Below are 24,308 nucleotides of genomic sequence, written 5' to 3' on the forward strand. Positions count from 1 at the left end.
TCGCTCTGTCGCCCAGGCTGGAGTGCAGTGGCCGGATCTCAGCTCACTGCAAGCTCCGCCTCCCGGGTTCGGGCCATTCTCCTGTCTCAGCCTCCTGAGTAAAGTGAATGTAATATTTTGAAAATCATTACCTTTACAATAATTAAAGCTCTAGGAAAGCATTCTAAAGCAATCTGAAAGGCTTCCGTATGTCTGGAATATCAAAAAGGACAGCAAATTACTCTCCCATAGCACCTGTAGCCCTGGAAGGCACTTGCTGGTGTAGGTGAGGGGTCGCCCTCTTTTAGATTGTTTCACGTCATCTAACTTCACCATCCCAATACCTGACACACTGCCTAGCATACAGCAGGCACCCTTAAATGAATGTATCAAAAGATACTCTTCAGGAATAGATTTTTGGGGTGAAGTAGGGCATACTGCTTAGTAGAAAGGAATAATTGTGGTATTTTGGAATAGGGTAACTAGAAAGTTAACCAACCTTAAACAGAATTAAGATATGCAAGTATGTAAGATTTGCCTTTTAATCTTCTATTTTTTCCTCTAGGTGCCTAATCTGTACCTCACCCTATCTTCACAGCATTACATCAAACTCCCATTTCATCCAGGCCTGGTTCTCAGCTCAAGGACAAGACATGTTAAATCAACTCAAAACAAAACTTTAATAGCATATCACAATGTGTGTATATATATTCACTCTGTTGCCCAGGCTGGAGTACAGTGGCGCGATCCCGGCTCACTGCAACCACCGCCTCCCGAGTTCAAGCAATTCTCCTGCCTCAGTCTCCCAAGTAGCTGGGACTACAGGCACAAACCACCATGCCCAGCTAATTTTTTGTATTTTTGGTAGCAATGGGGTTTCACTGTGTTAGCCAGGATGGTCTCGAACTCCTGACCTCATGATCCTCCCACCTTGGCCTCCCAAAGCGCTGGGATTACAGGTGTGAGCCACTGCACCCAGCCGATATTTATATTTTAAAAGAAATACCTCCCTTTAGTACACAAATATGGTGGTATTACTTCATGCACAGAAAATAGGCATGTTTCAAAGTTATTCTGTGGTGGCTCATACCTGTAATCCCAGCACTTTGGTAGGCCAAGGCAGGTGGATTGCTTAAGCCTAGGAGTTCAAGACCAGCCCGGGCAACATGACAAGACCCCGTCTCTACTAAAAATACAAAAAATTAACCAGGTGTGGTGGTGCACACCTGTAGTCCCAGCTACTCAGGAGGCTGAGGTGGGAGGATCACCTGAGCCCGGGAAGTCAAGGCTGCAGTGAGCTGTGATCGTGCCACTGCACTCCAGCCTGGGTGACAGAGTGAGACTGTGTCTCAAACCACCACCACCACCCCACTGCAACAACAAGAAAAACATTTTCTGGGGCAGAAGGTCTTTCCAGTGCTCCTCAAATTGTGACACATAAATGCCTCTTCTTTCTCAGGTTACAGGTAGGCCCCATGAAAGGCACACTTTGAAGGAAAAGTAAACAGATAAATAGACTAACATTATTTCAGGCTATATTATTTCATCAGTAAAATTCTTCAGCTATTTGGCTTTCAGTTAATGTGATAGCCCTTACTTAACTTTATATATCTATATCAGATAACGCCTTTTCCCTTTAGTTTCCTTAAAAACTTACTTTTTACATCCATCTCTAGGTGCAAAGAAATGTGTATACAATCGTTCGGGTATTCCATGATTCTACAAGTATGGTTTATAGATTTCCCCTTGCTTGGCTCATCCTCCATGATTGCTGATCTTCCAGTGTGGTTTTTTAGATGACAGGTAGTGCTATATTCCTCCAAGTGGTCAACCAGAGGAGCTACAGTGAAGTTAAAGTGCTGACAAGGTGAATGAAAATCATTTGCTTTCACTTCCATTGATCCTCTCCTGATAAGAACTAGAAAGTGATTAAGAAACTGTTATTTGCAAAATATTAATACATAGCAAGAAAACACATACAATTCAAAATAAATCTCTTCCTTTCTATACAAGAAAGTAGAAACAAGAAGTTAGCTACACTAAAAATATATACATATTTTTGAGACAGGGTCCACTCCGTCGCCCAGGCTTGAATGCAGTGGCGTAATCACGGCTCACTGCAGCCTCACGCTCCCAGGCTCAAGCAATCCTCCCACCTTAGCCTCCTGAGTAGCTGGGACTACAGGCGAGTGCCACTATGCTCAGCTAATTTTTTAAATTTTTTGGTAGAGATTGGGTCTTGCTATGTTATCCAGGCTGGTCTCCAACTTTTGGACTCAAGGGATCCTCCCTCCTCAGCCTCCCAAAGTGCTGGGATTACAGGCATGAGCCACTGCAGCCAACCTAAAAATAATTAATAAGGTGATTATATTTTTTAATATCATGGAGACCAGGTAGTGGTAGTGTTGGAATAGGATTGGAGCATCTCAAAGAAAATACACACATTTCCCCAGTGACCCGTGGGACAGACTGTATTGTGTGACCGATATGGTCACAACAATATTTCCCGTTCCACACTGTACTAGTTTTCTAGGGCTGCTGTAACAAAGTACCATAAACTGGGGGATTTAAAGAACAGAAGTTTGGGCAAGACACGGTGATCATGCCTGTAATCCTAGCACTTTAGGAGGCCAAGGCAGGCAGATCACCTGAGGTCAGGAGTTCGAGACCAGCCTGGCCAACATGGCAAAATCCCATCTCTACTAAAAATACAAAAACTAGCCGGGCATGGTGGCGCATGCCTGTAGGTGTAGCTACTTGGCAGAAGAATCACTTGAACCTGGGAGGCGGAAGTTGCAGTGAGTCAAGATCACACCACTGCACTCCAGCCTGGGTAACAGTGAGACTGTCTCAAAACAAAACAAAACAAAATAAAACACAGCAAAACAAAAAAGAACAGAAGTTTGTCTCACAGTTGTAAAGTCTGGAAGTGTGAGATCAAGGTGTTGGCAGGGTTGATTTGTTCTGAGGGCTGTGTTCTGGGCCCCTCTCCTAGCTAATGGTGATTTGCTGATAACCTTTGGCATTCATTGACTTGGAGATGCATCATCCTGCTCTCTGCCTCCATCTTCACATGTCATTCTCCCTGTGTGCATGTCTCTGTGTCCAAACTTCTCCTTTTTTGTAAGAAGATCAGTCATATTGGATTAGGGCCTATCCTAATGACCTCATCTTAACTACATCTACAATGACCCTATTTCCAAATAATGTCATATTCTGAGGTATTGAGGGTTAGGACTTCAACATGTGAATTTGAGAGGACACAGTTCAATCCATAACACACATGTTACCCTAAAACTTCACCATTTGCTCATTAAGGAATCTAATTTCTTTCCCCTTGAATCTGGTAGCATTTGTAATTTGCTTATAATTCCTTTTCCCAGCCAGGCTCAGTGGCTCATGCCTGTAATCCCAGCACTTTGGGAGGCCAAGGCAGGTGGATCACGAGGTCAAGAGATTGAGATCATCCTGACCAACATGATGAAACCCCATCTCTACTAAAATACAAAAAATTAGCTGGGTGTGGTGGCACGTGCCTGTAATCCCAGCTATTCGGGAGGCTGAAGCAGGAGAATCACTTGAATCTGGGAGGGGGAGGCTGCAGTGAGCCAAGATCGTGCCACTGCACTCCAGCCTGGTGAGAGAGCAAGACTCCGTCTCGAAAAAATAAATACATAAATAAATAGTTTCTTTTCCCTTGAATCTGGGAGGGTTTGTGATTTGCTTATAACCAATCAAGAGCAGAGGAAGTGACACTGCATGACTAAGTCAGAAAAGGCAAAGAAATTCCCATCTTGCTTTTCAGAACACTCATACTGGAGCCTTGAACCACTATGTATAAGTTCAAAACCTTAAGGCCACCATGATGTGAAGACACCCAAACTAGCCCAGGTAGGAAGACCATATAAAGGAAACAATCAACAGAGTGAAAAGACAACCGACAGAATAAGATAAAATATTTTCAAACCGTTTATCTGATAAAAGGTTAATATCCAAAATACATCAGGAATTCCTATAACTCAAGTGCAAAATAAATACATATCAAATATTTTTAAGTGGGCGAAAGACTTTCATATACATTTCTCCAACAAAGACATATGGCCTATTGATATATGTGAAAAGGTGCTCAATATTACTAATCATTAGGAAAATGCAAGTCAAAACTACAATCAGAAACACCTCACACCTGTCAGGATGGCCATCATTAAGAAAAAAAAAAAAAAAAAAAAGACAGGGTGCAGTGGCTCACACCTGTAATCCCAACACTTTGGGAGACCGAGACAGGTGGATCACATGAGGTCAGGAGTTTGAGACCAGCCTGGCCAACACATGGTGAAACACCATCTCTACTAAAAATACAAAAAAAAAAAAAAAATTAAAAAATTAGCCTGGCATGGTGGCAGGCGTCTGTAATCCCAGCTACTCAGGAGGCTGAGGCAGGAGAATTGCTTGAAACCAGGAGGCAGAGGTTGCAGTGAGCTGAGACTGTGCCATTTCACTCCAGCTTTGACGACAGAGTGAAACTCCATCTCAAAAAAAAAAAAAGAAAGAAAAGAAAAGAAAGGTAAGTGTTGGCAAAAAATGTGGAGAAATTGAAGCTCTTGCACAGTGTTGGTGGGATTGTAAAATGGTCCAGCCACTATGGAAAACTGTATGGCAGTTCCTCAAAAAATTAAAAACAGAACCACCATATGATCCAGCAATTCTACTTCTTGGTATATAGTCAAAAGAATTGAAATCAGCATCTTGAAGACACAGCCTGCATTCTCATGTTCATTGCAGCATCATTCACAACAGCCAAGAACAGAAACAACATCAATGTCCATTGATAGATGAGTAGACAAAGAAAATGTAATCTAGCTAGATAGGTATCTAGAGAGAGAGGGAGAGAGAAAGAGAGAGAGAGAGAGAACAATGTCCATTGATAGATGAGTGGATAAAGAAAATGTAATAGAGATATCTAGGACCCACACAAAAAAAGAAAATAAATAATACAATTATTGCTGTTTAAAACCATTGAGTTTTTGGGGTACTTTGTTACAGAGCCACAGCAACTGGGTCAACGTGTCAATGTGCTGTTTTCACCTTTAAAGGAAGCAGAGAAGTGAGATCTGTGAGCTACCAACCCTTAAAACACTTCCTAGTTCTCTATCATCTTAGAGGTATTTTCACAATTTGCTTTCTGTTGGATTCAGCCCAGAACCTGGAGGAGTTACAGCACTACTTGAGTAAGAACGTCATCCAAAGTCAATGCCAAGGGGCAGGGGGGTGAGGGTTGAAACATTACCTATTGGGTACAATGGTCACTATTTTGGTGATGGGTGCACTAGAAGCCCAAGTCTCACAATTACACAAAATATATTCATGTAACAAACTTGCACATGGACCCTCTGAATCTATAATGACAAAATATTTTTAAAAGAAGAGATACATAAATGCCCAATAAGTACATGAAAACAACATCAGAAAAACAAGGTAAATGCCAAGAAATAATGTTCCCATTCTCAAAGAATGCCAAAAACATAAATTCCAGTATCTAGTGATACAGGAGGCAACCTCTCTCACTGAATAAATACAAATAATAAATTTGATGTTTGGGCTTGAGGCCATCAGCATATTTTATGATTGTAAAGGAATTATTTAATTTCTTAATGATCCATTTTTATTTGATTTAATTAAATAATATAGATGATCTCATGATAACTGCAAGGTTCAGTTAGGCACTGCAGATAATAAGCAGTTATTCTTTATTTATTCATTCATTCATTCAACAGAAATTTACTGAGTGTCTACTAGGTATTATGTCAGGCATTGTGCACAAAGCTTGAGATTTAGTAGTAAGCAAAAACAAAGGCCCTGCCTTCAAGAGGCACACTGTAAAGTCAGAGAAGTAAAAAGACTTCACATACAATGACTAAATGTTAAGCAGGAGTAGGTACAAATGCAAGGGCTCAATGATTCCTTAGAGAATCAAAGTTTGATTTTACTATGAGAAACTACAGATTTACTTAAAATTGTTTTTTAAAGATTTACTACTTTTGAAGAGAGTACATGCCAAATAATCCTCCACCCATCACATGTATGTGAATTACAGTGGCATTTTGATGCATTTTAAGAATCCTTTGTTTTCAATAAGTCAAAGTAAACCAAAACCAAGTAACATCCCAAAGCCCAACAAGTCACTCATCAAGAGCCACATCATTGAATGTTCCAATGCCACTGGATTTAAAAATGGAATATATTGGCCGGGTGCGGTGGCTCACGCCTGTAATCCCAGCACTTTGGGAGGCCGAGGCGGGTGGATCACAAGGTCAGGAGTTCGAGACCAGCCTGGCCAAGATGGTGAAACCCCGTCTCTACTAAAACTAAAAAATTAGCCGGGCATGGTGGCATGTGCCTGTAGTCCCAGCTACTTGGGAGGCTGAGGCAATAGAATCCCTTGAACCTGGGAGGCAGAGGTTGCAGTGAGCCGAGATCGCACCACTGCACTCTAGCCTGGGTAACAGAGCGAGACTCCATCTCAAAAAAAAAAAAAGAATATATTATTAATATGTTTTTATCAGAATACATTAATTTATACCTGATACCATTTTATTATCACCTTCACTTTGTGTTTACCTTTTGATGTTTGTTCCTGAGAAATAAAATCCATGTTTCCTTGAGACTCACAAACCAAACACAAGGAGCACATTTTAAATTCACCTGTGATGTCTTGGCAAGTCCTGGTGAAGTTATGAAAATGAGAGGGATTTAGAAAGATTCTCATGATAATTTGAGTTTCCCTTACTGATTGCAGAAAAGTCACAAAAGAAAAGTTTAAGGAGGAGAGTGAATAGGTAAAATTAGATTGTAAACACACTTCCAGACATGATAGCTCCAATGTTCTTTCTGTAAAGAAAAAAGAAAAACACTTGCTTTACTCTAAAGTTTTGAGTGTTCGGCATTCAAATAAATACACAGTATGCTCCCAGTTTTTCTTAGGTAGATTCAGTACATTTTAGCTTATCAGAGATAAGACTTTTTTTTTTTTTTTTGACATGAATTAACAATAACTATTCCATTTAAATATTTCTATTTTATTATTTTTATTTATTTATTTTGAGTCAGGATCTTGCTCTGTCGCCCAGGCTAGAATGCAGTGGTGTAATTATAGCTCACTGCAGCCTTGGCCTCCCAGGCTCAGGCAATTCTCCCAACTCAGCCTCCAGAGTAACTGTGACTGTAGGGGCATGCCACCATGCCCAGCCAATTTTTAAAAAATTATTTGTAGAGACAGGGAACCACAGTGCCCAGCAACATTTCTCTTTTAAACTTGTGAACATTCCCTATTAACTCTCAGAGAACAGGTGTCTTTATAAAGAAGTGCTTGGAATCTCAGCATTTTAACCATTCTCTATTCTGGGGAATTTTTTATGGACAAGCCTTAGATTCTTTTGAATCCATCTGTTCCAAAATAGAGACTCAAGTCAATTGCATGGAGTTGAACAGGTTATGAAAACTTTGAACAGTATCTCTGTATCAGTTTCCTAGGGATGTTGTAACAAATTACCACAACCTTGGTAATTTAAAACAAGAGAAATTCATTCTCTCACAGTTTTGAAGGCCAGAAGTCCAACACCAGTTTCCATAGTCAGAAATTGAGAGGTCTACATGATTGTACTACCTCTGGAGGTTCTAGGGAAGAATCTGTTCCTTGGTCCTCTGGTGGATGCTGGCATTCCTTGGCTTGTGGCCACATCACTCTAATCTCTGTCTCCATAGTCATATTGCTTTCTCCTCTGTGTCTCTGTTTTCTACTTTTCTGTTGTGTGAAATCGCCCTCTGCCTCTCTTATATAAAGACATTCGTGATTGGATTTAGGGCCCACAAGGCTAATCCAGGATAATCTTCACATCTCAAGACCTTTAATTTAGTCACACCTGTAAAGACCCTTTTTCCTTATAAGGTAACATTGACAGGTTTCCAGAATTAGCACCTGATATCTTTAGACGGCCATTATTCAGCCTACCACAACCCCTAAAGATGAAATTTAACAAGATGACATCATAATTTTTACTTTCGTCTGAAGACATACATCAGATACGGAAATTATGGTATAATAGAAATAATACTGAGTTCAGAAACAAAAGACAAACACTCTAGGCTGGATGCGATGGCTCACACCTGTAATCCCAGTCCTTTTGGAGGCAGAGGTGGGCAGCTTGCTTGAGCTCAGGAGTTTGAGATCAGCCTGGGCAACATGGCCACCCCATCTCTACAAAAAATACAAAAATTAGATTAGCATCGTGTTGTACTCCTGTAGTCCTTACTACTCAGGAGGCTGAGGTAGAAGGATAACTTGAGCCTGAGGGTTGAGGCTGCAGTGAGCCATGATCACACTACTGCATTTCAGCTCGGGCAACAAAGGGAGACCGTGTCTGAAAATGAGAAAAAAGATTCCAGTGCTATATCTGTCATTAGTCAAGATACTTAGATAATTTACTTAATCTCCACGAGTCTAGTTTTCTTACTAGCAAAACAGAGATAAGCCTGCTAATCTCATGGGGTTATAGCAACATCAAATTGTATAGTACATATGAAAACACTTTTGAAATTTGTACAAATATATGTCATTTAAAATGCAAATCCAGGCCAGGCGCCATGGCTCATGCCTATAATCCCAGTGCTTTGGGAGGCCGAGGCAGTTGGATCACTTGAGGTCAGGAGTTCGAGACCAGCCTGGTCAACATGGTGAAACCTCATCTCTACTAAAAATACAAAACTTAGCCAGGCATGGCGGTGGGCACCCATAGTCCCAGCAACTCAGGAGGCCGAGGCGGGAGAATTGCTTGAGCCTGGGAGGCAGAGGTTGCAGTGAGTGGAGATCGCGCCACTGCACTCCAACCTGGGCGGCAGAGTGAGACTCCATCTCAAATAAATAAATAAGATGCCAACCTATATTCCACAGTAAAAATTTTAAATTAATCTTACCTTTAGGACAGAATTATCTATTATTTAATTCATAAAAATAATCAAAGCTTACTGTGTAAACATTGGGAATTCCTATTTAGCAGTAATGATCAACTAAGGAATAAGCAACCTATCTTTCAGAAATTGCCCAGTCTGATAGTCCTTTGTTAGCATGAGAAAACAACTGACCACTTTGAGAGGCCAAGGCGGGCTGATCACGAGGTTAGGAGATCGCGACCATCCTGGCTAACACGGTGAAACCCCGTCTCCACAAAAAATACACACATAAAAAATTAGCTGGGCATGGTGGCGGGTGCCTGTAGTCCCAGCTACTCGCGAGGCTGAGGCAGGAGAAAGGCGTGAACCCGGGAGGCGGAGCTTGCAGTGAACTAAGATCGCGCCAATGTACTCCAGCCTGGCGACAGAGCGAGACTCCGTCTTAAAAAAGAAAAGAAAAGAAAAGAAAAGAAACACAACTGACATGGTTAATTCCACCTTTATGTAGCATCTTCACCATTTCTCATATAATCATATGGGGCAAAATATATTTTTAAGATTTCTAAATAATATGGAGCACAATGAAAGAACTACTTCATTTTTTTGAATAATTTCCCCTACTCATATGCCTTGCTTCAAACTTGAAAAAAGTCAAGCTCATAATTGATATTAAAGCATTTGTCAAATGTGTATAATTTGTATTTTGATAGTAATCCCATAAGTGTTTAATTACTGGTGATTTTTGTTATTATTTAATAAATTAATGGCTCATTTACTAGGCTTCTATATTTGAAATTGCTTCTGTAATAATTCACATTTAATTTCCAGCTATACAAAATTTACTCAAATACACAATTTCATTATGTCTTAATATATTTATTTATTTTATTTTAAGATGGAGTTTTGCTCTTGCTACCCAGGCTGGAGTGCAATGGCATGATCTCGGCTCACTGCAACCTCTGCCTCCTGGGTTCAAGCAATTCTCCTGCCTCACCCTGCTGAACAGCTAGGATTACAGGCATGCACCACCACGTCTGGCTAATTTTGTATTTTTAGTGGAGACAGGGTTTCTTCATGTTTGTCAGGCTGGTCTCGAACTCCTGACCTCAGGTGATCCGCCCACCTCCACCTCCCAAAGTGCTGGGATCTTAATATATTTATAATCAAAGTTGTAATCAGATTGTAACTATAATTTAAAAAATTGCCTTCACTAATAATGCCCCAGGAAGGATATGGAAATGCACCATCTGATGGAACTCTATAATCTTTATCTTTTCTAACATCACTAAAATACATGAAAAACTGATTTCTTGCCATTTTTCCATTTTCCTCACTGGCACTTTTCATTTTATGAAACTTTCAACTTCAATTTATATTGCTATGATATGACCTAGAAGAGAGATAGAGAAATTTTTACTGTCAATATTGCAGTCTTCTTATTCAATAAGTGACCAACTGAGCTTTCTAGAATTGATGACAGATCCTTTATATTCAGCTATGGGGTAATTTCATGATGATTTTTAAACCTCAGCTTTAAATAATTCAATTGGAAAAGAAATAAATAGAAGACACATCCTTCCCCAGTATAATTTTAAGAAATAAATAAATTCTACTCAATCATTTTTGCTATCAGGTGGACTATATTCTCATCTCCATAAACAAGGATTTATGAATTTAACTCCTGCCATTAATACTGCTGAGAGTCAACATCTAAATGCTCACTCTCAGAGATGGAAATGCATTCCAGAATTACTCCAGTACTAAGACTGCAACCTCTCAGAGGAAGTACATAGAATACTAAACAGAATTGGAAAAATACATGGCACTATAGGACAAATGCTCAAGTCAATTATTTTCTCTTTTTAAAGAAAAAGCAACAGTAAGATTAAAGAAACATCTACTACCTTTTTTTAAACTTTTATTATAAAAATATATTATACACACATATATAAAATGTATTGTGCCAGTTAAATAATAATAACTAATACCCATGTACCTATCACCCAGATTAAGAAACAGATTACCAATTTATTTGAAGCACCCCATCTCTTCTCACCCCTACACTATAGCATAGTTTAGAAATATATACATATATATAGAATATACTGTATATATTCTGTGATTTGCTTTTACTTTGCTTAATATGTTTTAGTCATGTTGATACATAGAGCTGTAGTTAATTATATATGGTATTCTTATGAATGAATATACTATAATTTATTCATTCTTCTGTCAGTGAACATTTGTGTTGTTCCATTTTTTGCTTTATGAATAATGTTGCTGTGAACTGAAACTCTCATACATTGCTGGTAGAAATGTAAAAGAGTATAATCATTCTGGAAAACAGATTTTCTTATGAGTTAAAGATATACTTACCATATGACCCAAAAATTCCACCCCTAGAAATTTACACAAGAGAAATAAAAACATATGTCCACACAAAGACCTTTACATGAATTTTTGTAGCAGCTTTTCTACTTATAATAGCCAAGGACTGGAAACAATTCAAATGTCTAAAAACTAGTGAATATATAAACAACTCTTGCTATATTCATGTAATGGGATACCACTCAGCAACAAAAAGGAACAAACTACAAGCAACAACATGGATGAATCTCAAAGGCATTATAAAGAGGCCAAAATCAAGTGGCTATATATTGTATGATTCCACTTACATGAAATTCAAGAAAATGGAAAACTGCATTGGCAGTAGGAAAAGGGCTCTTCTGTAATGGAGCTTTGTAATGTATGATTTGGCTTTGTGTCCCCGCTTAAATCTCCTCTTGAATTGTAATCCCCAGATGCTGAGGGAGGGACCTGGTGGGAGATGACCGGATTGTGGGGTAGTTTCCCCCAGGCTATTCTTGGGATAATGAGTGAGTTCTCACAAGATCTGATGGTTTTATAACAGCCTCTTCCCCCTTCACTCTCCCTTCTGTCTCCTGCTGCCTTGTGAAGAGGTGACTTCTTCCTCTTCAGCTTTCACCATGATTGTAAATTTCCTGAGGCCTCCCCAGCCATGCAGAACTGGGAGTCAATTAAACTTCTTTCCTTTATAAATTACCCAGTCTCAGATAGTATCTTTATAGCAGTGTGAAAACGGACTAATACAAGCAATAAGAAACTTTTAGGAGTGAAAGAAAGTGTTATATCCTAATTGTGGTGCTAGGTACACTGGTATGTATATTTGTCAAAACTCATCAAACTATACACTTAAAATGGGAGCATTTTACTGTATGTAAATTGTATGGCAGTAAGGTTGATGTTAAAATAATGCTACTCTGAATATTGATGAACATGTCTTTAGTGTACACTAAGGGTTTAATTACTGGATGTTTAGTGTTTCTTCAGTTTTACTAGAAAATGCCATATCATTATACAAAAAATGGTTTGTATCAATTTATATTCCCACCTGCAGTGTATAAAAAAATTTTTTTTTTCTTTTTTTTTTTTTTTTGAGTCAGACTCTCACTCTGTTGCCAGGCTAGAGTGCAGTGGCACAATCTCGTCTCACTGCAACCTCCGCCTCCCAGGTTCAAGCGATTCTCTTGCCTTGGCCTCCTGAGTAGCTGGGATTACAGGCATCTGCCGCCATGCCTAGCTAATTTTTGTATTTTTAGTAGAGATGAAGTTTCACCATATTGGCCAGGCTGGTATCTCCTGACTGCAAGTTATCCGCCCACCTTGACCTCCAAAAGTGTTGGGATTACAGACATGAACCACTGCCTGGCAGTTCTTTCTTTTTGACACATATTCTGACCAATGCTTTTCAGGTTTTTCCAATTTGGTGAGTGTTAAATAGAATCTCATCATGGTTTTAATGTATATTTTCCAAATTTTCTCTATTTTTTCTAATTTTTGATTTTTTGTTAGGTTGTCTTTTTATTTAATTAATGTTTAGAAGTTCTTTATGTTTTCTGCTTAAAATTTCAATACATTATCTAAATTTTTTATCAGGATATCTTCTCACAGTCAGTACCTTATCTATTTATTTTCTTTATGATCTTTTAGTTAAGGGGAGCTCTTAATGTAGTGAATTTATCAACCACTTTCTTTATAATTTGAGCTTTGTGTCTGAAGTCCTTCTTCCTTAAAGTTAAAAAGATCTTTACCTATATTTTCTTCTAAAAGTTGTTTTTAAAGTTTTACCTTTCACATTTCATTTCTTAATGTATGGAATGGCTGGGCACAGTGGCTCATGGCTGTAATCCTAGTCCTTTGGGAGGCCAAGGTGGGTGAGTCACTTGAGTCCAGGAGCTTGAAACCAGCCTGGCCAACATGGCAAAACCCCATCTCTACAAAAAATACAAAATAATAATAATAATAATAATTAGCCAGGCGTTGTAGTGCATGCCTGTAGTCCCAACTACTACAGAGCCTGAAGTAGGAGGATTGCTTGAGCCCAGGAGGTTGAGGCTGTGGTGAGCCATGATCATATCACTGCACTCCAGACTGGGTGACAGAGCAAGACCCTGTCTCAAAAAAAAAAAAAATAACAACATAGAATTGTATATAGTATGATGTGTGGATCCAAATTTGTTTTTTCTTTATGTATAACCAATTATACTAGCATTTATTGAGTAGTCTATCTTTTCTTATCTGTAATGACACTTCTGTTATATAAAGCTTCCAGGTACATATAAGCACGTTTCTGAGTTCTCAATTTTGTTCCATTAGTCCACTTTTCCATCTTTGCAAAGATACGATGCTGACAAACTACTTTTCCTTTATAAAAGCTCTTATATCTGAGAGGAAAAAGTCCCCTTGCTTTGTTATTTTTCTTCAGAAGTATCTTAGCAATTTTTGGCCCTTCGCTCATTTCAATAAATTTTAAAAGCAGCTTGTTAAGTTCGGTAAAGAACCCAGTTGTACTTTTGACTTGCTTCTAGAAATCAGCTGGAGAAGAAAGATATGAAACTGAATCCCTCCTATCATTCATTTCTTCTTTTCTTTTTATTTACTTATTTATCTTTTTTATTTTTTTATTTTCATTTTTTGAAATGGAGTCTTGCTCTGTCAACAGGCTGGAGTGCAGTGGTGCGGTCTTGTCTAACTGCATAACTGCAACCTCTGCCTCCCGAGTTCAAACGATTCTCCTGCCTTAGCCTCCCTGCGCACCACCACATCCAGCTAATTTTTTTGCTATTTTTTAGTAGAGACGGGGTTTCACCATGTTGGCCAGGATGGTCTCAATCTCCTGACCTCGTGATCCGTCTGCCTCGGCCTCCCAAAGTGCTGAAATTACAGGCGTGAACCACTGCACCCAGCCCTTTCTCTCTATTTATATAGAGTTCTTTGGTTTCTTTGATATCTTTCCATAAAGTTTCTAAATTTTCTCCATTATGACCTTATATATTATTAGATTAATATCAGTTAGATTTCCTCCTAGGTGCCTTGCTTTTTGTTGCTGTTGCCAATAGTATCTTTTAGGAAATGTGTTTTCTGTCTGTTGGTGGTATATGGAAATACAACTGACTTTTAAATATCAGTCTTATTTTTTGCCATTTTATTAAACTTTTTTATTAACTTTAATTTTTGTAGCTTTTGGGCTTTCTATGCAAATATGCATATTGACTGCAAATAATGTAACTTTACTTCTTACTTTCCAATCTTCAAACTTTTTATTTCTTATACTTGTCTTACTGCAATGTCAAGGATGTCCAGTACCATGTTGATTAGAAATTATGAGAGTGGGCATTCTTGCCTGCTCCTGATTTTAAGAATACTTACAATGTGTCATCATTGAGAATATTTCTTATAACTATTTTAGATGCCCTTTATCAATTTAAGCAAATTCTCTTTTAGTCCTAGTTTGCTGGGAATTTTTAGTTATAAGGACTATTGAATATAATTGAATCCTCTTTCAACAATTAAGATGATTATTTAGTATTTCTTCTTTGATCTGTTAATGTAGTGAATTACATTATTAGATTTTTTTAATGCTAACTTCATCTTGTACTCCAGTAATAAATCTAATTTGATCATTTTTCTACATTGCTGCTTGTGCATTCTTAATGTTTTGTTTCAAAGTTCTATATCTATATTTATAAGTGAGATTGGCTTGTAAATTTTTCTTTTTGTCTCATTTTTGTTGAGTTTGAGTAACGAGATATACTAGCCTTAAAAAATAAGTTGAATACCAAGAGGCACTCTTAAAACCAGACAAATACATGGAAACTCAACAACTTGCTCCTGAATGAAATCAAAAAATTCTTTCAAACAAATGAAAATAGAGAAACAATCTACTAAAACATCCAGGTTACAACAAAAGCAATGTTAAGAGAAAAGTTTATAGTGCTAATTCCTATATCAAGAAGATAAATCTTAAATTAACAAGCTAACCATACACCTAGAGGAACTAAAACATAAGAACAAACTAAACCCAAAGCTATCAGAAACAAAGAAATAACTAAAATCAGTGTAGACAAAATGAAATTGAGGCCCCAAAAAACTATACAGAGGTTCAATGAAACAAAAGTTGTTTTTTGAAAGGATAAACAAGATTAATAGACTGCTAGCTAGATTAATAAAGAAAAAGAGAAGATCCAAATAACCATGATCAGAAATGACAAAGGTAACATTACAACTAATCACACAGAAATACAAAAGACCCTCAGAGACTGCTATCTCTATGCATACAAACCAGAAAATCTAGAGGAAAATGGATAAATTCCTGGAAACACACAACCTCCCAAGACTGAACCAGGAAGGAACAAAAATTTCAAACAGACCAATAATTGAATAAGGAAATTGAATCAGTAATAAAAAACCTACCAGCCCAGAACAGCCCTGGACCAAATGAATTCACAGCCAATTTCCACCAGACATAAAAGAAACAGCTGCTACCAATCCTACTGAAATTATTCCAAAAAATTAAAGAGAAAGGATTCTTCCCTAATTTATTTTATGAAACCAGTATCATCCTGATACCAAAATCTAGCAAAGACACAACAAAAAAAGAAAACTATAGGCTAATATCCTTGATGAACATAGATGCAAAAATCCTCAGCAAAATATTAGCAAACCAAATCCAACAGCACATCAAAAAATTAATTCACCACAGTCAAGTGGGCTTTATTCCTGGGATGCAAGGATATTTCAACATATTCAACTCAATATATGTGATTTACCCCATAAACAGAAATAAAAACAAAATCCATATGATCATCCCAATAGATGCAGAAAAAGCATTCAATAAAATCCAACATTTTTTCATGATAAAAACCCTCAACAAACTAGACATTGAAGGAACACACCTCAAAATAATAAGAGCCGTCTATCACAAGCCTACAACCAACATTGTACTGACTGGGCAAAAGTTGGAAGTTCTGCCCCCAAGAACAGGAACAAGACAAAGATATCAGCTCTCACCACTCCTGTTCAACATAGTACTGGAAGTCCTAGCCAGGGCAAACAAGCAAGAGAGAAATAAAAGGAATCCAAATAGGAAAAGAGGAAGTCAAGTTATCTCTCTTCATTGACGATATGATTATATACCCAGAAAACCCTAAAATTCCGTGAAAAGACTCCTAGACCTAATGATTTGAGCAAAGTCTCAGGATACAAAATCAACATACAAAAATCAGCAGCATTTCTATACACCAATAACATTCAAGCTGAGAATCAAATGAAGAATGCAATTCCATTTAAAATAACCATAAAAAAACATGAAATAAAACACTTAGGAATACATCTAACCAAGGAAATGAAAGATCTCTACAAGGAGAACTACAAAACACTGCTGAAAGAAATCATAGATAACACAAACAAATAGAAAAGCATTTCATGCTCATGGATTGGAATAATCAATATCATTAAAGCATCCATACTGCCCAAAGCAATCTACAGATTCAACACTATTCTTATCAAATTACCAATGTCACTTTTCAGAATTAGAGAAAACTATTCTAAAATTCATATGAACCACCCCCCCAACACAAAACACACAAAATAGCCCAAATAGCCAAAGCAATCCTAAGCAAAAAGAACAAAGCCAGAAGCATCACGTCTTCCAACTTCAAACTATACTACAAGGCTAGAGGAACAAAAACAGCATGGCAATGGTACAAAAACATTAATAGACACATAGACTAGTGCAACAGCATAGAGATCCCTGAAATAAAGCTGCACACCTACAACCAACTGATCTTTGATGAAGCTGACAAAAATAAACACTGGGGAAAGGTTACTCTATTCAACAAATGCTGTGGAGAAAACTGGCTAACCATAGGCAAAGAATGAAACTGAACCGTTTTCACTATATACAAAAATTAACTAAAGATAGATTAAAGATCTAAATGTAAGACTACAAACTATAAAAATCCTAAAAGAAAACCTAGGAAATACTTTTCTAGATACGAACTTAGGCAAATAAATTATGAATAAGTCCTCAAAAGCAAATGCAACAAAAACAAAAATTGACAATTGGAACCTTATTAAACTAAAGGATTTCTTCACTGCAAAATAAACTATCAACAGGGTAAACAACCAACCTACAGAATGGAAGAAAATATTTGTAAACTATGGATCTTACAAAGGGCTAATACACAAAATCTATAAGGAACTGAAACAAACCAACAAGAAAAAACCAACCCCATTAAAAAGTGGGCAAAGTACATGAACAGACACTTCTCAAAAGAAGACATCCAAGCAGCCAACAAATATATTAAAAAATACTCAACATCACTAATTATTACAGACATACAAATCAAAACCACAATGAGATACCATTTCACACTAGTCAGAATGACATTATTTAAAAAATCAAAAAATCACAGACATTCACAAGGTTGCAAAGAAAAGGGAAGTTTATATGCTGTTAGTGGAAATACGAATTAGTTCAGGTCCTGTGGAAAGCAGTTTGGAGATTTCTGAAAAAACTGAAAATGGAAATTATCATTTGACCCAGTAATTTTATTACTGGGAATATATCTAAAAGAAGATAAACTGTTCTACCAAAAAGACACCTTCACTCATACGTTTATCACAGCACTACTCACAGTAGCAAAGACATGGAATCAATCCATCAGTGGTAGGTTGAATCAAGAAAATATGGGCCGGGCATGGTGGCTCATGCCTCTAATCCCAGCACTTTGGGAGGCCAAGGCAGGTGGATCACAAGGTCAGGAGTTCAAGACCAGTCTGGCCAAGACGGTGAAATCCCATCTCTACCAAAAATACAAAAATTAGCCAGGTGTGGTGGCATGCACCTGTAATCCCAGCTACTCGGGAGGCTGAGGCAGAGAATTGCTTAAACCCACGAGGCGGAAGTTGCAGTGAGCCGAGATCACACCACTGCACTCCAGCCTGGACAACAAAGCGAGACTCCATCTCAAAAATAATAACAATAAAAGAAAATATGGTACATATACACCATGGAATACTATTCAGTCATAAAAAAGACTGAAATCATGTCCTTTGCAGCAACATGGTTGCAGCTGAAGGCCATTATCCTGAGCAAATTAATGCAGAAACAGAAAAACAAATACCACATGTTCTCATTTATAAGTGGTAGCTAAACATTGGGTACACACAGACACAAAGATGGGCTCAACAGACACTGGGTATTCCCAAAGTGGGGAGGCAGGGAAGGAGGCAAGGGCTTAAAAACTACCTATTGGGTAATATGTTCACCACTTGGGCAATGGGATCATTAGAAACCCAAATCTCAGCATCACGCAATATACCCAATAACAAACCTGCACATGTACCCTCTGAATCTAAAATTTAAAAATTATACAGTACTTAAAAAGATATTAATGAAATACATTACATCAGTGGGTCTAAAACAATATGAACTACATCTAGATGCTTAAAAAGCACTTAATAAATATCCAATTTATTTGCAAATTATTATAAATCCTCTTTGCAAAAGAGAAATAGTCTTACATTATAAAATCTGTCTCAGACCAAATTATCAATATATTATAGCACTAAGGATACGGATGTAAATATATTTTAGTGGTGAAACACTATAAATATTTATGTCAAAGTTATGAAAAAGCAAGAAATTTTCCCTATAAATATTTGCCAGGAAAATCTGCCAATGCAATTAGGAGGAAACATTGATTAGAAATAGGTGGAGAAGGCCAGGCATGGTGGCTCACACCTGTAATCCTAGCACTTTGGGAGGCCGAGGCAGGCGGATCACCTGAGGTCAGGAGTTTGAGACCAGCCTGGCCAACATGGTGAAACCTGGTCTCTAGTAAAAATACAAAAATAGGCCAGGAGTGGTGGCTCACGCCTGTAATCCTAGCACTTTGGGAGGCTGAGGCGGGTGGATCACTTGAGTTCAGGAGTTTGAGATCAGCCTGGCTAACATGGTGAAACCCCATCTCTACTAAAAATACAAAAATTAGCCAGGTGTGGGGCAGGTGCCTGTAATCCCAGCAACTCAGGAGACTGAGGCAGGAGGATGGCGTGAACCTGGGAGGTGGAGGTTGCAGTGAGCCAAGATCACGCCACTGCACTCCAGCCTGGGTGACAGAGCAAGACTCTGTCTCAAAGAAAAAAAAAAAAAACTAGCCAGGCGTGGTGGTAAGTGCCTGTAATCCCAGCTGCTTGGGAGGCTGAGTCAGGAGAATTGCTTGAACCGGGAGGCAGACATTGCAGTGAGCCGAGATCACGCCACTGTACTCCAGCCTGGGCAACAGATTGAGACTGTGTCTCAAAAAAAAAAAAAAAAGAAAGGAAAAAAGAAAGAAAGAAGTGAAGGAAACAATGCTTGGAAGTGTTGGAAAAGAGTAGTATGAGGCTGGGCATGGTGGCTTACGCCTGTAATCCTAGCACTCTGGAAGGCTACTGTGGGTGGGTCTCTTGAGCTCAGGAGTTCAAGACCAGTCTGGGCAACAAAGTGAGACCTCGTCTCTACAAAGAAATACAAAAATCAGCTGGGCGTGGTGGCACATGCCTGTGGTCCCAGCTATTCAGGAAGCTGAGGTGGGAGGATGGTTTAAGCCTACAAGGCAGAGGTTGCAGTGAGCAGAGATCTGACCACTGCACTCCAGCCTAGGCGACAGAGCCAGAATCTGTCTCAAAAAAAAAAAAAAAAAAAAAAAAAAGAGTAGTATGACATAATTGGTTTATTTATTTATTGAGACAGAGTCTTGCTCTGTCGCTAGGCTGGAGTGCAGTGGCATGATTTCAGCTCACTGCAACCTCCACCTTCTGGATTCAAGCGATTTCCCCTGCCTCAGCCTCCCGAGTAGCTGGGACTATAGGCACGTCCCACCATGCCCGGCTGATTTTTTGTATTTTAATAGAGACAGGGGTTTCACCATGTTGGCCAGGATGGTCTCGATCTCCTGACCTCATGATCAGCCCACCTCAGCCTCCCAAAGTGCTGGGATTACAGTCGTGAGCCACTGCGCCAGTTCAATTGTTATAATTATTTACAGACAAAATTATGTATTTAGAAAAGCTAAAACAGCCAACTGAAAAATGGTAAAAATTAAGAGGATATATCTGTAATATAGATATACCTATACATTTCACTATGTAAGGTTATTCATCCAAAGGTTTAAATACTGTCAAACACCTATATTTTATAATTGTAGTGTAATGTAAATATATAGGCCATGGTCTGCAACTTAGTTTCTATAAAGGGTCATTTAGTAAATGTTTTAGGCTTTGTGGGTCATATGATCTATGTTGCACCTACACAGTTCTCACCTTATAGAATGAAAACAGCCACAAAAAATTTATGTAAAAATGAATACAGCTGCATTACAATAAAACTTTATTTATGAATACTAAACTTCAAGTTTAATATAATTTTTATGTCATAAAATATTCTTTATTTCCCAACCATTTTAAACAAAAGAGGCTGTAAAAGACCATAGTTTACTGACCCCTGAATAAACTATAAGTGATATTATCACAAGTCATTCTGCCATGTATTATGACATCAAAAACAGCACTGTCAAAATCCATATCACGTCATGAAGAATTTCATAAACTTAATGGAAGAAAGATTATTGACTAACAGATATATAGGCAGGAAGATAATTTTGAATGTAAAGGTTAGGAAAGGCAGGTAGAAGACATTGAGGGGTTTAATGAACAAATGAAATCATCTTCTCCAGCTTCTGTAGATAGAATCACAATAAATTCTGATGTTGCTTTTGTCACACCCCTATGAAAAAATCAGCAAGAGACAGGTGTGGTAGCTTATGTCTGTAATCCCAGAGCTTTGGGAGGCTGAGGCGGGCAGATCACTTGAGGTCAAGAGCTCGAGGCCAGCCTGGCCAACATGGTGAAACCCTGTCTCTACTAAAAATACAAAAATTAGCCAGGCATGGTGGTGCGTGCCTATAATCCAGTTACTCAGGAGGCTGAGGCAGGAGAATCACTTGAATCCAGGAGGCTAAGGTTGCAGTGAGCCGAGATTGTACCATTGCACTACAGCCTGGGCAACAAACCGAGACTCCATCTCAACAACAACAACCACAAAAAATCAGCAAGAATTTCCCAGTAAATAAAATTTTCATCTTTTTGTTTAAAAAGAAATAAATGTCTCCTCTTTTTTATGTTTTGAAAAAATTTACATAAAATTGCATTTATTTGTTTGGTCTGTTTCTTGAAAGTCTGGCAGAGCTTGCCTGAAAAATCATCTGAAACTAGTGTGAAAATCATCTGAAACAGAGAAGATTAAACCATGGAATGAGTTTCTTTAATTGTTGTAAAACTCTTGGGCTTTCCGTTGCTTCCTAAGTTTCCTAGATATGTGTCTTTGTGTTTCAAATTTATTGACATAAATTATTCACAATATCCTCTTATTATATATTTAATTTTGCTATGTCTATAGTTATACCCCTTTTTCATTTCTAACATTAGTTACTTGTACCTTGTCTCGTTTTTTTTATTATTCAGTTTTGGCAGGCAGAATAAATGTCCCTATCTTAATTCCTGGAACCTGTCAATATAGTATATAACATGGCAAAGTAGAATTAAGGCAGAAGATAGAATTCAGGTTGTTAATCAGCTGATCTTAAAATAAGAAAATTGTCCTGGATTATCTGGGTGGACCCAATGTAATCATGAATGTGGAATTGGGTAGCAGAAGAGTCAATGTCAGAGTGATACAATATGAGAAAGACTCAACAGGCCATTGCTGACTTTGAAGATGGAAGGAGGCCATGAGCCAAGGAATTCAGACAGCTTCCAGAAGCTGGAAACAGCCAGAAAATGGATTGCCTTCTAGAGCCTCACAAAGGAACACAATCTTACTTATACCTTGATTTTAGCCCGGGGATACCTCTGTTGAATGTCTAACCTACACTGTGAGACAATACATTTGTGTTGTTTTAAGCCACTAAGTTTATGATCATTTGTTATAGCAGCCCTAAGAAACTAACTGATATGGTTTGGCAGTGTCCCCACCTAAATCTCGTCTTGATTTGTAGCTCTCATAATTCCCTCTAGTGGAAGATAACTGAATCATGGGGCGGTTTCTCCCACACTGTTCTCATGGTAATGAATAAGTCTCGTGAGATCTGATGGTTTTATAAGGGGAAATCCCCTTTTGCTTGGCACTCATTCCTTCTTTGCCTGCCACCAAGTAAGATGTCCTTCCGCCTTCCACCATGATTGTGAGGCCTCCCCAGCTACGTGGAACTATGAGTCCATTAAACCTCTTTTTTTTTCTTATAAATGATATATGTCTTCATCAGCAGCATGAAAATGGACTAATACACTAACATATGAATCTTTCCAGTGGTTTGTGCATACAATTAGTCCTTTAAAATAACCAACTTGGCCAGGTGCAGTGGCTCACGCCTGTAATCCCAGCACTCTGGGAGGCCAAGGCAGGTGGATCACGAGGTCAGGAGATCAAGACTAGCCTGGCCAACATGGTGAAACCACGTCTCTACTAAAATACAAAAAATTAGCCTGGCATGGTGGTGTAAGCCTGTAGTCCCAGCTACTTGGGAGGCTGAGGCAGGAGAATTGCTTGAACCTAGAAGGCAGAGGTTGCCGTGAGCTGAGATCGAGTCACTGTACTCCAGCCTGGGCAGCAGAGTGAGACTGCATCTAAAGAAAAAAAAAAGAAAGAACCAACTTGTGATTTTATTGATCCTTTCTATATCTATTCTTTTAAGTTCATTGACTTTTGCTCCTGTGTTTATTATTTCCTGCCTTTACTTTCTGGGTTTATCTTATTATTCTTTTTCTGATGTTTTATGTATAAGCATTTAAAGTTATATGTTTTGGTAATATTGCATAAGTTTAAACAGATAGTATTTTTTAATCATTCAGTTACTAGTATTTTCTAATTTCCATTATAACTTGTTCTCAACTATAGGTTATTTAGAAGTGAATTTTTTAAATTTCCAAATATGTTACCTATTTTAACTTTCTTTTTGTTCCTAGAATCTAATTTAATTTCATTTAGTCAGAGATGTATATTAAAAATTGCTTGAAATGTATTGAGGCTTGTTTTTATCGTCTGGTATTGTATTAGTCTATTCTCACACTGCTAATAAAGACATACCCAAGACTGGGTAAATTATAAAGGAAAAAAGTTTAATGGACTTAAGTTCCACATGGCTGGGGAGGTCTCACAATCATGGCAAAAGGTGAAGGAAGAGTAAAGAGATGTCTTACATGGTGGCAGGGAAGTGAGCTTGTGCAGGGGAACTCCCATTTATAAAACCATCAGATCTCACGAGACTTATTCACTATCACAAGACACAGTATGGGGGAACCACTCCTATGATTCAATAACCTCCACCTGGTCCCACCCTTGACAAGTGAGGATTATTACAATTCAAGGTGAGATTTGGGTGGGGACACTGCCAAACCATATCAAGTATGTATTTTTATTCCCTGAAAAGAATATGTGTTCCAGAGGTTGAGTTCAATATTCTAAATATATCCATTAGATAAAACTAGCTATTTGAATTGTTTGAACTGTCTATATTCTTATTCTTCACCTGGTTGTATTTTATAACTGGGAAGTATGTTTAAAATCTCCCACTAAATATTGGATTTATAACTGTCTTTAAAGCTATCGTGGTTGGGACATATAAATTTAGAATTGATGCATATTCTTGTGAATTGAAACTTCTATCCATATATCCTGGCCTTCTTTATTGCTGGTAATGATGTTAATCTCAAAATCTTACATTAATACAATGGCATGTGCTTTCTTCAGTTACTATTTGTTCCATATATTTTTCTCATCTTTTCACTTTTATCTTAACGCTTTAGATAGGTCTCTTTTAAATGGCATATTTCTGGAAATTGCTTTTTAAATCTAGTTTGATAATTTTTTCATCTTTTTACCTGGATGGATTTGCCCACTTACATTTACTGGGATCATTGGTATATTTAGATTTAATTATACCATATTATTAATGCTTCCTATTTGTACCACGCTTTCT

The 24,308-nt window shown here is 38.0% G+C and overlaps 1 protein-coding gene across 13 annotated transcripts in view; it reads right to left on the minus strand.

Moving 5' to 3' along the window:
- Positions 1-24,308, minus strand: part of TMEM156 (transmembrane protein 156) — a 62,390-nt gene that overhangs the window by 25,751 nt on the left and 12,331 nt on the right. For 3 of the 13 annotated variants that reach the window (XR_012434783.1, XM_074039564.1, XM_074039559.1), the window contains exons 2-4: positions 13,075-13,220; positions 6,598-6,867; positions 1,637-1,897 (exon numbers count right to left, since the gene is read on the minus strand). Coding sequence is in view for 9 of the 13 variants with exons in the window: in XM_074039564.1 (XP_073895665.1) it covers positions 1,637-1,897; positions 6,598-6,745 (409 nt within the window). In the remaining 4 variants the exon portion in view is untranslated. Of the gene's footprint in view, positions 1-1,636; positions 1,898-6,597; positions 6,868-8,142; positions 8,234-13,074; positions 13,221-24,308 lie in introns of all 13 variants that reach the window. The other 10 variants (XR_010586793.2, XM_005554687.5, XM_005554686.5 and 7 more) reach the window with 6 other exon arrangements.

This window comes from Macaca fascicularis, chromosome 5 (genome assembly GCF_037993035.2).
Source record: "Macaca fascicularis isolate 582-1 chromosome 5, T2T-MFA8v1.1".
NCBI lineage: Eukaryota > Metazoa > Chordata > Mammalia > Primates > Cercopithecidae > Macaca > Macaca fascicularis.